Source organism: Oncorhynchus nerka, linkage group LG4 (assembly GCF_034236695.1).
Source record: "Oncorhynchus nerka isolate Pitt River linkage group LG4, Oner_Uvic_2.0, whole genome shotgun sequence".
Classification (NCBI taxonomy): domain Eukaryota; kingdom Metazoa; phylum Chordata; class Actinopteri; order Salmoniformes; family Salmonidae; genus Oncorhynchus; species Oncorhynchus nerka.
The window spans coordinates 59,443,707-59,457,422 of record NC_088399.1 but is presented as its reverse complement, the minus strand read 5'-3'; the positions used below and the strand labels follow the sequence as shown (position 1 = coordinate 59,457,422).

The following is a 13,716-nucleotide window of genomic DNA, read 5'->3' as shown; positions in this document are numbered from 1 at the left end:
AGCGTGATCATTACACAGGTGGACCGTGTGCTGGGGACAATAAAAGTTCACTCTAAAATGTGCAGTTTTGTCACAATACAATGCCACAGATGTCTCAAGATTTGAGGGAGTGTGCAATTGGCATGCTGACTGTGGGAATTGTCCACCAGAACTGTTTCCAGAGAATTTAATGTTCCTTTCTCTACCATAAGCCACCTCCAACCTTGTTTTAGCGAATTTGGCAGTACGTCCAACCGGCCTCACCACCTCAGACCGTGTGTAATCACGCCAGCCCAGGACCTCCACATCCGGCTTCTTCACCTGCGGGATCGTCTGAGGCCAGCCACCTGGACAGCTGATGAAACTGAGGAATATTTCTCTCAGTAATAAAGCCCTTTTGTGGTGAAAAACTCATTCTGATTGGCTAGGCCTGGCTCCCCAGTGGGTGGACTAATGCCCTACCAGGCCCACCAATGGCTGCACCTGTGCTCAGTCATGTGAAATCCATAGATTAGCGCCTAGGGAATTATTTCAATTGACTGATTTCTTTATATGAAGTGTAACTCAGTAAATTCGTTGAAATGGTTGCGTTTAGATCTTTGTTCAGTATATAATAATATATGCCATTTAGCAGAAGCTTTTATTCAAAGTAACTTAGTCATGCGTGCATACATTTTACGTACGGGTGGTCCCGGGAATCAAGCCCACTGTCTTGGACGGTGCAACCACCATCATCTACCAAATGAGCTACAGAGGACAGTGTACTGACCCTGTGTACTCTGTCTCCCCATGCAGGTGATGAGCAGTCGCTTCCTGCCCTACGAGACCATTGTCACCGACGCCGTGCTCAGCCTGGATGAGGACACTGTACTCTCAACCACAGAGGTTAGTGTTCCTCCACACATCACTAAGGATACTGCCTACTACTGTGTTGGAATGGGGGACTACTTTCTCTCCCGAGCTCCGGTGTGCTCCCCTGCTTTTCCTCTACCCTTTAAATCCTTGCTTTTCTAACCCCCACCTCATGCTGTTTTTTTTAATGGCCACTCTCTCCCCATGTAGCTTTCCCCCTTCCCCCATTCTCTCGCCTTCTCTGTATCTTTCCCCCTATCTCTATGATCATCTCTCAACGCTCTGTCTCTCTCTCGCTACCCTCCCTCCCTTCCCCTCTTTTCCTTCCCTCCCTCCCTCCCACCCTGTCAGTGTAGTGGCACACCAGGCTGCTGTGGCCTCTGCTCTGCTCTGTTCTGCTGATGGGAGGGATAATGATGATGTCAGTGTTGGCATTACTCCAGGGCCCTCTGTGCTTTGTGTGGCGCTGTGTCAGCACAGGGACCAGTGGTGTAGTGCTATTTTAGTGAGGGAGCGCTTTTTTAAATGTTTTATTATTTTTTATGACGACGTCATTTCCTCAAAGTTTATACCGACAGATGAAGCCAATGAAATAGCTTATCATTATAGGATATGCATAAAATGCATCCTCCAATTGCAACGTCTGCCACACATATTGTCTAAAGAACACGTTCTATGTTTTAATAGCCTCCAAGTCCAAGTTTAGGTGTAGGCTACATCTTTTCAAGATAGGCCATTACTGTTTGTCGTGAATGATAATTCTTCACGTTTTACCGGTGAAACGTCCAAACTGCATCTCCATGCCAGTCATTTGATTGATCTCAATCAGTTTCATTGGAATATGGATTCAGAATCTTCTTGAATGGCTGTTTCGTGAGCGACTCAGAGCAGATGGCGTTTCACAAACTGTTAGCCTGCCTTGTAGGATACAGTGCCTTTTTAAGAAAGTCTTCACACCGCTTGACTTTTTCCACAGTTTGTATTTACAAAAGTAAGATTGAAATGGATTAAATTGTCTTCATTTTTTTAACGATCTACACAAAATACTCAGTGGAAGAAAAATTCTATCTTCAAAAAACAACAACATATATTTAGATAAGTATTCGATCCCTTGAGTCAATACATGTTAGAATCACCTTTTGGCAGCGATTACCGTTGTGAGTCTTGCTGGGTAAAGTCTAAGATTATTGCAAATATATTGTAGAATATTTGCTCATTCTTTTTAAAATTCTTCAAGCTCTTTCATTGGTTGTTGATCATTGCTAGACAGCCATTTTCAAGTCTTGCCTTACATTTTCAAGCCAATTTAAGTCAATACTGTAACTAAGCCACTCAGGAACATTCAATGTTATCTTGGTAACTCCAGTGTATATTTGGCCTTGAATTTTAGGTTATTGTCCTGCTGAAAGGTGAATTTGTCTCCCAGTGTCTGTTGGAAAGCAGACTGAACCAGGTTTACTCTAGGATTTTGCCTGTGCTTAGCTCTATTCTGTTTCTTTTTATCCTAAAAAACTGCCTAGTCCTTGCCGATGACAAACATAACCATAACATGATGCAACCACACCATGCTTGAAAATATGAAGAGTAGTACTCAGTGGTGGTACAAAAATTGTCAGAGGTCAGTCTCGCAAAAAGAAGCATTCTTGCGTTCTAACTACCCGCTATTCAAAGTGCTCTGAACAAATGAAGGGAATTATTCACAAACATTGGCACATTCTAAGATCCGATGATAGTATCGGTAATGTGTTTATGGATCTTCCCTTGGTCGTATTCTTGCTGGGCAGAAATCTTAGAGATCAATTGGTAAACTCTGATTTACCACCCCAAGATATCCCTGCACAACGTGTATTTGCTCCCTTACTGGATGAAAACTACAAGTGTAATGGCTGTGCTCAATGCAATGGCACTTATAAATGTAGATCCTTCAAACGCCCCCAAACAGGGAAACAGATCCCAATCAAAGCTGTTATCACGTGCTCCACTAAGGCCGCTATTTATCTTATAACTTGTCCTTGTGGTAAAAATGATGTGGGTAAAACAAAGAGCGTATTAAAAATACGAATCTCGGAGCATCGTAGCACCATTAGGTGCAAAAACTCGACTTACCCAGTTGCGGCCCACTTTTTAGAAGCAAACCACACAATTTCGTCTCTACGTTATATTGGCATCGAAAATGTCACCCTCCCTAGGAGAGAGGCTGCCTGGATCTTTAAATTAAAGACCCATGCTCCCTTCGGTCTCAACGTAGACTTTGATCTGAAGCCATTCTTGTGATCACTGTGATTTTGCTATTGTAAATGTTTGTAGGCTTATGTAGACAAATTTTATCGATGATCGTACGCTATCCATTTATGTTTCTTGTATGGTATTTTAATCAATGAGAATTAAACAATGATATCAGGCCACACCCGGCCATGATTACAGACACCTGTGTCTGTCTTTTGACACTATATAAACAGGTCACCCCGCAATGTTTGTCATTATACCCTGATGAAGACGGCTTGTCTGTCGAAACGATGGACATAAAATAGTTTTGCATCTGAGCCCCTAGAGTGTTCGGCTCTCCTTTATTTATTTTTACGTGTTCTCCTCTGCTAGCCAAATAGGTGTGGGTCCCTTTCGCCTCTAGTTGTTTTGCCCCAAACATAATGCTTTGTAGTCGGGACAAAAAGTTTATTTCTTTGCCACATTGTACTTTTACAATGACTTTTGTGCCTTTTCCTGCTATCCACTCGTGTCGCGTGCTCGGCAAAATAAATGTACACATGTTATGTTGTTCAATCATTGCATCCACACTGCTCGCGTGCCAGGCGCTACAATGGACATTGTTCCTATTTGTGACGCTCAACGTGCTCCAAGTCTGGCCTCTCCCATCTCCTCATTGGTTTTTAGGAGCATATACCCACGTGGGGGATGGAAAGATTAACTTAGGTCCACACCCCGGTAGGTTGTAGTAATGCTGTATAGTTGGTTGCCAACACCCATATAAAGTCCAAAGAAGAAAAATAAGCTTGAAGGAAGGGTGAGAGATGATGAGAAATGAATTCGGTGTACTGTTTTATCTGTGGATTAATTGTCGGAGTAGAGGACCTTGTGCATTTCAGGTAAAATAACAACCCAATGTTTATATATTAGGACAAATGATCTAGCAACAGCAAGCTAGCTAGCTAAATTGCCATAAATGTTTAATGCTTTTTGACCTGTCCCCAAATTAATATAATTGGTTCAGAGTTTGTTTTGATATTTCAACCTGCGTGTCCTGATTGCTTCTGGTGTGGATGAACAAAATCAACTTGTGCGCGATGGCACACGTGGACTTGCGGTTTGGTCAAACAGTTATTGCAAACAGGCTGCACGTTTCAGAATGTTTTTATTCTGTACAGGCTTCCTTCTTTTCACACTGTCATTTAGGTTAGTGTTGTGGAGTAACTACAATTTCGATCCATCCTCAGTTTTCCATCACAGACATTTAACTCTGTAACTGGTTTAAAATTACCATTGGTGAAATCGCGGCCAATGTCTGGTTTAACGCCGATGTGCAAAACCAATGTCAAAACTGACGTGCATACCTATAGTGGGGAGAACAAGTATTTGATACACTGCCGATTTTGCAGGTTTTTCTACTTACAAAGCACGTAGAGGTCTGTAATTTTTTATCATAGGTACACTTCAACTGTGAGAGACGGAATCTAAAACAAAAATCCAGAAAATCACATTGTATGATTTTTAAGTAATTAATTTGCATTTTATTGCATGACATAAGTATTTGATCACCTACCAACCAGTAAGAATTCCGTCTCTCACAGACCTGTTAGTTTTTCTTTAAGAAGCCCTCCTGTTCTCCACTCATTACCTGTATTAACTGCACCTGTTTGAACTCGTCACCTGTATAAAAGACACCTGTCCACACACTCAATCAAACAGACTCCAACCTCTCCACAATGGCCAAGACAGATGTTGCCCCACTGGAGTTACACAGTAAGAGTCACTGCTATTAGCTTCACGACATATATACTATGGAACGCCATTTTGGGTCTTTGCGTGTCAAAAAAGATACAGTAGCACTGTCAAAACGGTACAAAAAAAAGTCTGCAAACACCGGCCACGAACTATGTGTTTTCAATACCGCATTGGTAATAAAGCATAATTTGCTCGACCGCAACTTCTGGGGTAGCTAGCTTTAGCTTGGTACCTAGCTAACACCAATACAACCAGCCTGAGCTGTAGAATGAGCAGAAGAAACTGCAGTCATTTTCATTATTCTTAGCAATGATTTAGGAATCCTTGTGAGTAAGTATTAGCTAGGTTGCCACTCGTTGTTCGCCTATTGAAATGTAACTTTAGTTCATGAAAATAAATTGCTAGCCAGCGACTTAACCCTGTTGCCCAAAGCTAACGTTATAAGCAGCCAGCTAGCTTCATCTGGCTAGTGAGGCTCGACCAGGTTGTGTTGTGAAGCTAGCAACCATAAGAATTAGACACAGTAGTGGAATTTGAGGTTTGCCTTCAAAATAAAAGTATGTCATTGACAGTGATGCAAATGAATACAAAAAGTAGAATTATGCCATACTTCCATTTTGAAGGCTAGCCGTAAAGTACACTGTTGTGGTTAATCCTTATTGTGGCTAGCTTCACATAGATGGGTCCGACCACCATTAATCAAATAAGAACTATCTTATAAATTAGGGTTATATTAGATGATGACACCCAGCTATATAGTTAGCTAGCTAATTATAGCTACTGAAACAGATTGTCGTTTTGCTATGTTTTTGTGGAAGAACATTATTTGCATCCATGAGCTTAGCTAGCTTTTGTTTTGTTAACACATGACTGGGAATACAGATATACATCTGTTCGTCACAGATACCTTAAAAAATGAGCCTCGCAATGGGCCTCAGGATCTCATCGCGGTATTTCTGTGCATTCAAATTGCCATCGATAAAATGCAATTGCATTAGTTGTCCGTAGCTTATGCCTGCCCATACCATAACCCCAGCGCCACCATGAGGCACTCTGTTCATAACGCAGCAAACCGCTCGCCCACACAACGCCATACATGTGGTCTGCATTTGAGAGGCTAGTTGGATGTACTGCCAAATTCTTTAAAACAACGTTTGAGGTGGCTTTTGGTAGAGAAATGAACATTAAATGATCTGTCAACAGCTCTGGTGGACATTCCTGCCAGTATAATTGCACGCTCCCTCAACTTGAGACATCTGTGGCCTTGTGTTGTGTGACAAAACTGCACATTTTAGTGGCCTTTTATTGTCCACGGCACAAGGTGCACCTGTGTTTAATCAGCTTCTTGATATGCCACACCTGTCAGGTGGATGGATTATCTTGGCAAAGGAGAAATGCTCACAAACAGGGATGTAAACAAATGTGTGCATAAAATGTGAGAGTAATAAATGTTTTGTGCCTTTGGAAAATGTCTGGGATCTTTTATTTCAGCTCATGAAACATGAGACTAGCGCTTTACATGTTGCATTTTATATTTTTGTTCAGTGTAATTTATAACATATTCCAGAAATAGTTTCACCAGATTTGTGTATTCTCAAATTGAAAACAGTGAGGGAGCTCCACTTCTCCACGCTCCAGGCAGAACTACACGCCTGACAGAGACCAAGCCTCTACAGTACAGAAATGGGGAGAAAGAGAGTGAAAGTATAGTGAGCTCCAAACCTACCTCTTTCACTGCCTCACTGTTGTCCCGCATGCAACTTTCTCTTCTCCCCATCTCTTATATAGTACTTAGGCATCCATCTTTCTCTTTTATTTTGCCCTCTTTATCTCTAGCAATTTCTCATACTCTTTCTCTATCCCTCCCACTCCTTACACCTTTCTCATGTTCACTCTTTTTCTCAATTTCTTGCTCTCCCCATCTCTCTGTTTAATTGGCATCTTTTATCACGTCGCGAATCCCCTGCATATTGAGGAAACCACCATTGTGACTGTTTTAATAAGGGTTTAATTTCTGCTTCCTGGGGTGGCTTTTCTCTTCATTCCTCGAGCTGAGCCAGGCACACAGTTTGGCATAACACCGTGAGAACACAGATGTCGCCGAGACGAGGTTTTGAGTGGGAGCCCATAAAGGCTGTTTTTGTGATGACCCTGTGGCTGTTATTACACACTCTTCATTCCGTTTCTGGTGGAGGCGCTGTCTGTGTCCCAAATGGCACCCTATGCTCTACATAGTGCACCACTTTTGACTGCTTTTCCCCTATGGGGCCTGGTCAAAAGCAGTGTGCTCTATTGGGAGGAAGGTGTTATTTGGAACGCAGGCTCTGTCTGGCTGCTGCCGGAACCAGGCTGACCCTGTCTTTTTTCTCTAATTATTTATTTAAATGCTTTGATCAACCAGCGAGAGGTCAGCCAACTGCAGAGAGCTTTTGAAAACACGTTTGTGTAATAAGTTTGTGTGATGCGGCATTCGAGAGAGGGCGCGTATCTGTCTATGCCTCTGTGCATGGTCCCATAGGGCGGCGCACAATTGGCCCAGCATCGATCGGGTTAGGGGAGGGTTTGGCCGGGGTAGGCCGGCATTGTAAATAATCATTTGTTCTTTAACTGACTTGCCAAGTTAAATAGAAATACATGGACAGTGTGCATTCATTGAGTGTAAAAATGTGTATTAAATGGATACTTTGGGATTTGACAATGAGGCCCTTTGTCTACTTCCCCAGAGTCAGATGAACTCTTGGACACCATTTTTCTGTCTGCGTGCAGTTTGAAGGAAGTTGCTAACTAGCGCTAGTGCAATGACTGGAATTCATGCGTGTCTGCTAGCGGTTTTTGTCTATTCCTCCTCAGGTGGACTTTGCCTTCACGGTGTGGCAGAGCTTCCCAGAGAGGTTGGTGGGCTACCCGGCCCGGAGCCACTTCTGGGACAGCAACAAAGAGCGCTGGGGCTACACTTCCAAGTGGACCAACGACTACTCCATGGTGCTGACCGGAGCTGCCATTTACCACAGGTACAGTAGGCTACAGTACACGCTCCAGGGCGACGTTTCCCCTCGGCACAGATCTAGGATCAGCTTCCCCTCCCCCAGAATGTAAAACTGACCCAAGATCAGTGTATAGGTGCAACTTCACCCTGTTCAACAGTATTACACTACCAGCAGTGCTTGACTTGGACTGAAATAGTTGCCGGTACTTATTTTGGGGGCTGGTAGTGTTTATATTTAGGTACAGGAGCTTCACAATACTTTCTGAGCTAATATTCTATAACAGGTGCAGGAACTCAAGCAGTAGAGCATTTGAGGTGCCAGTACTCTTTTCTGGTGAGCTCGTGCCCAAGACAAGCACTGACTACCAGTGGAGGCTGGTGGATTAAGAAATCGGATGACGGGCTTATTGTAATGGCTGTAATGGACAAGGTAGCAAACACAATTGAAAGTGACATAAACCTCCACTGAACACTACTGTAGGAAGTAGACTGAGGCCACATACTGTACATCAGTCATGTTGAGTGGTGCATCGTGGATCCTGTCCCAACCCTCATTACATTCTTTTTAATTCAGTTCAACAAAGACTCATTTCAGCACTGTTATCAAACTTACATTGAACTGCTTTGATTAGCTTTTAACTCAATCAAATCAATCAATCGATCCAAACTCTAATCTTGAATGAGTCCCAGGTCTTTCCAAATACCTCCAAAATCTCCCTCTCAACTCTTCTTCTCCCTCTCCAAATATTACCACTTCCTGTTCACTAACTTATTCTTCCTCCTCAGATATTACCACTTCCTGTACACCAATTTCCTGCCAGCCAGCCTGAAGGGCATGGTGGACCAGCTGGCTAACTGTGAGGACATCCTCATGAACTTCCTGGTGTCAGCCGTCACCAAGCTGCCGCCCATCAAGGTCACCCAGAAGAAGCAGTACAAAGAGACCATGATGGGACAGGTATGTAATTATAAGACATTACAAACGGGGTAGTCTGGGTACTGGATGCTGATGGCTGAAACAGCATTTCAGCTGTGTATATCTGACAATATACCACGACTATGACGCAAAAATACTAGTTTGCTGTTTAATTTATGTTTGTGACCAGTTTATAATAGCAATACGACATCTCAAGGGTTTGTGGTATATGGCCAATATACCATGGGTCAGGGCTGCATCCGGGCACTCTGCTTCTCGTTGTGAGTAAGAACAGCCCTTAGCCGTGGTATATTTAAGCAATACGGCCCAATATACATGGCTAAGGACTGTTCTTAGGCACGACGCAACACACAGTGCTTGGATACAGCCCTTAGCCGTGGTATATTGGCCATATACCACACCCCTTGTGTGTTATTGCTATTATAAACTGGTTACCAACCAAATTAGATGTAATTAAATGTTTTTGTCATATGGTCTTAATATACCACGGCTTTCAACATTCATGGCTCAGAAAACTTGCTTGCATCGTGCCTAAAAACAGCCCTTAGCAGTGGTATATTGGCCATATACCACACCCCCTCATGCTTTATTGCTTAATTATAAAATGGATGGTTCGAGCGTAGAATGGTATGTCAGACCATATACCACGAGTATGAGACATTTTCTTTTTACTGCTCTAATTACATTGGTAACCAGTTTATAATAGCAATAAGGCACCTCAGGGGTTTGTTGTATATGACCAATATACCACAGCTAAGGGCTGTATCCAGACACTCCACTGTGTGGTATACTGGCCATTTACCACATTTATCCCTCGGGCCTTATTGCTCAGTTATAGCATGGCATTGTTGAATACTAATTTCTGATTGGCTTCAAAGGTAGTCTAGAGCGTGCATTATTTAAGTGATAATGCCCTCGAGCCGGTGTTTGGCGGATATATTGGCACATGTCACTTTTATACAACAGGTTACCAACATATTCAAATAATGATTGACATATTTTCATAAAAAATGTTACTTTGATGAATTTATTCATACTAAACTCGGCATTAACAAAAAAACGTCCTCTCACTATAAATTGCGTTTATTTTCAGAAAACTTAACATGTGTAAATATTTGTATGAACATAAGATTCAACAACTGAGACATAAACTGAACAAGTTCCACAGACATGTGACTAACAGAAATTGAATAATGTGTCCCTGAACAAAGGGGGGGTCAAAAGAGGCCCTGGTGCACAACCAAGCAAGAGGACAAGTACATTAGTGTCTAGTTTGAGAAACAGACGCCTCAAGCCCTGAACTGGCAGCTTCATTAAATAGTACCCGCAAAACGCCAGTCTCAACGTGAAGAGAACAGTGATGCTGGCTTTCTAGGCAAAGAGTTGCAAAGAAAAAGCAATATGTCAGACTGGCCAATACAAAGAAAAGATTAGGATGGGCAAAAGCACAGGCACTGGACAGAGGAACTCTGCCTAGAAGGCCAGCATCCCGAAGTCGCCTCTTCACTGTTGACGTTGAGACTGGTGTTTTGCGGGTACTATGAATTATGGACTTGAGGCATCTGTTTCTCAAACTAGACACTAATGTACTTGTCATCTTGCTCAGTTGTGCACTGGGGCCTCCCTCTTTCTTTTCTGGTTAGAACCAGTTTGCGCTGTTCTGTGAAGGGAGTAGTACACAGCGTTGTAAGAGATCTTCAGTTTCTTGGCAATTTCTCACGTTGAATATCCTCAGAACAAGAATAGACTGATGAGTTTTCAGAAGAAAGGTCTTTGTTTCTGGCCATTTTGAGCCTGTCATCGAACCCACAAATGCTGATGCTCCAGACACTCAACTAGTCTAAAGAAGGCCAGTTTTATTGCTTCTTTAATCAGAACAACAGTTTTCAGCTGTGCAAATGGGTTTTCTAATGATCAATTAGCCTTTTAAAATGAGAAACTTGGATTAGCGAACACAACGTGCCATTGGAACACAGTAGTGATGGTTGCTAAATGAAGGCCTCTGTACACCTCCATTTAAAAAATCAGCCATTTCCAGCTACAATAGTCATTTAAAAACATTAACAATGTCTACTGTATTTCTGATCAATTTGATGTTATTTTAATGGACATTTTTATATTTTCCCCTAACCCTAATTGGAGTAAACTAATGGACAACAACACTTAGGCTACTACTTCTAGCTTATACATACTATATACATTTTACAGACACAGTATAGTTTGCAATCGTTATCTTTTGTTGTTAGTCCCATCCTTCAGCTTCAGTCAACCCCTCCCATCTACCTCTTAACACCATCCATATTGGATTTCTATTTGCCATATATTTTTCAACTGTGCTGTGATGTTTCACAAAAGTTCTGAACCATTCTATTCTCATAGATTCTACATATTGTGTAAATTTAAAAAATATATATTTTTTTTGTTGCAAAGAGTGTTATACTATTGATCGATTGACTATGACTTTTTAAATCACCCAGCAGTGCTATTTGAAAACACACCTACACATTAACACATAGAAACAGTACACCCTCCATATAATTCACATCATAGGCCTAATAGTACTGTTGAGCTCTTTACTTGCACACAATATAGATGGGTCACCCCGTTCTGTCCCTAGGGGTCCACGGCCCTGTAGCGCTCCAACCCAACACACCCCACTCAGCTTTAGGATCTTAGTGAAACATTCATTCATTAGGCCAAGGCGACAACAGTACAACAGATCCCCAGGTTCAGGACTGTGCAGCCCAGTAGCTAGGGATTGCCTAAATCTCCCCTGAAGTAGGCATGTTTTCAGTACAGACTCCCTTTTGTCGTGAAATATTCCATATAAGGCATCCAGACCTTATGAAAGTTGCACAGTATACCCTTAATCTTAAAACACATCTAGTGATACTGTGCATAACTTTTCATTTCTTCCATACATTGTGGGAGGATAACCAACCGTCCAAATAATGGCAATGAATTTATTAGCCATTATAAATGCTTGGTTACACAAGTGTCTTCTGATAAGTCTCCAGTATCAACATTTCCTAGCAAACAAAAACAGGGAGAAGTAGAATCTGAAGACATGCTTAGATAAAAGAACATACTCTTTGCTAGAATTCAGACCGCCTTCAAGACCCCAACATATGCAAATAGGGGCGGCAGCGTAGCCTAGTGGTTAGAACGTTGGACTAGTAACTGAAAGGTTGCAAGTTCGAATCCCCGAGCTGACAAGGTACAAATCTGTCGTTCTGCCCCTGAACAAGGCATTTAACCCACTGTTCCTAGGCAGTCATTGAAAATAAGAATTTGTTCTTAAACCGACTTGCCTAGTTAAATAAAGGTCAAATAAAAAATATTTTAAAAGATAAACACCTGTGCATGATATTCCATTTCACTGGCATATAGTATGTTCTACGGATGGTCTGAGATTATATGAACATGACTGGGCATTCTAACATATCATTCATCATCATCCTCACATTTACGTTTTGTGTCATCGGGAAAAGCCCTTTGATACAGTTTGGAAATCAACTTTTGAGGTTTGTCAGACTGCCTTAAAATAGCATCCATTGTTTGCTGGACAGAGATAATAAAGTGTTGTATCTTCAAAAATTCACCTCGCCTCTGTCACAGACTAGTCTTCCCTGGCTGCCTGATTCTGCTGAGTCCCCTGTCACCATCTGATCCTCCTAAAATGAGGCACGGCAAAGAATTACCTCCATGTATACATTATATTGTCCAAGAATAGAATCAACGGTTCAATAATTGAAATAACCACGATTCCCAGACTGTAGCTTTAAGCTTAAAACTGTTGCCCTGTAGCTACTGTAGGTCAATTCCAGATAGAACTTTGTATCATTCACTAAATATACTGCAAAATTCCCCTGAGCTCCGTAGACTGGTCCTCCGTGGCTGTCTGACCCTGCTGGGACCCCTGTCACCATCTGATCCAGCTAATAAGCACTTGAGAGCAGCATTCCCACGGGATGCCTGCGGGACCTGCGGGTCCCAACAGAGATCATTGTGATGCGGTTGGCATTTTTCATGCTGCTGGCAGTCAGACAAATGACTTTGGGATGAAAATATTTTTGTTGTCCCACAGATGATTTGGAAACAGCCCTCTTTCTGCTTTGTACGCGTTAGCCTACCTATTGTATTAGAATCACTTTTTTTGTGTGCATTATTCACACTCAGAATTCGCTGCCTCAACTTCAGTAGCCTACCTCTCCTAGTTGGGCGTGAGAGTTCTAGTGTGCCTAATACAGTATGTGTGGTCTCGTTGAAATAGAGTAGGGCTGCCCACATGGGCAGAGAATCACATGGCAGTTAACTTGAATATGACATTAACTTCAATCGGATTAGACTGTAGTGTAGTGTCTGTAAATAAATATTGATAATGAAAAGAAGTGGAGGGCGCTCAACCAACGTGAGTTGAAGTGTAATAAAAAAAAAAATGGTAATCATAATTTGAAAAGGGAAAAAGAACAGCATGCACATAGGTTAGACTATGTGCCAGCGTTGCCTTAAAAAAAAAAAATCAACAAGTTATCATTTATTTGTCTCGGCCTGCAAATCAGCCTCCTAAAAACGTAGCAAGTGTCGGTCATCATTCTTGCTGCCTCCAGTTCAGTAGCCATACCTGCGAGGTCAGGTGCGCCTGTGGTCTCGATTAAATAGAGCCGTCTATGTATACATGGTCGGAGAAACACTTTCCATGGAAATGGGACTTCCTAAATAGACCTATGATTAGGCTATACTTTACTACATTGCGTAGAAATGATATGATAATATTGATCACCCATATTTCTCTGTCTTCCCACTCCTTAAAGGTAGGCTATACAAATAGCTCAAGAGAAAGTGCAAAAGTCTCTCCAACAAATGCTCTCTTCAAACTACATCGAGCATATTGGCTGATATAGCCCAGTAATACAATGGAAGGGCCATGTGAGAATCTCTGGTAATTTAACCTATTTCTGAAATGATTTGTGTTCATTTGATATTGCCTATAGGGTGCCAA

At 42.0% G+C, this 13,716-nt stretch overlaps 1 protein-coding gene across 1 annotated transcript in view; it reads left to right on the top strand.

Moving 5' to 3' along the window:
• ext1b (exostosin glycosyltransferase 1b) overlaps positions 1–13,716 on the top strand; it is a 116,133-nt gene that overhangs the window by 96,239 nt on the left and 6,178 nt on the right. The window contains exons 8-10 of the mRNA XM_029658007.2: positions 775–864; positions 7,642–7,802; positions 8,564–8,735. Of these exons, the coding sequence (XP_029513867.1) occupies positions 775–864; positions 7,642–7,802; positions 8,564–8,735 (423 nt within the window). The remainder of the gene's footprint in view (positions 1–774; positions 865–7,641; positions 7,803–8,563; positions 8,736–13,716) is intronic.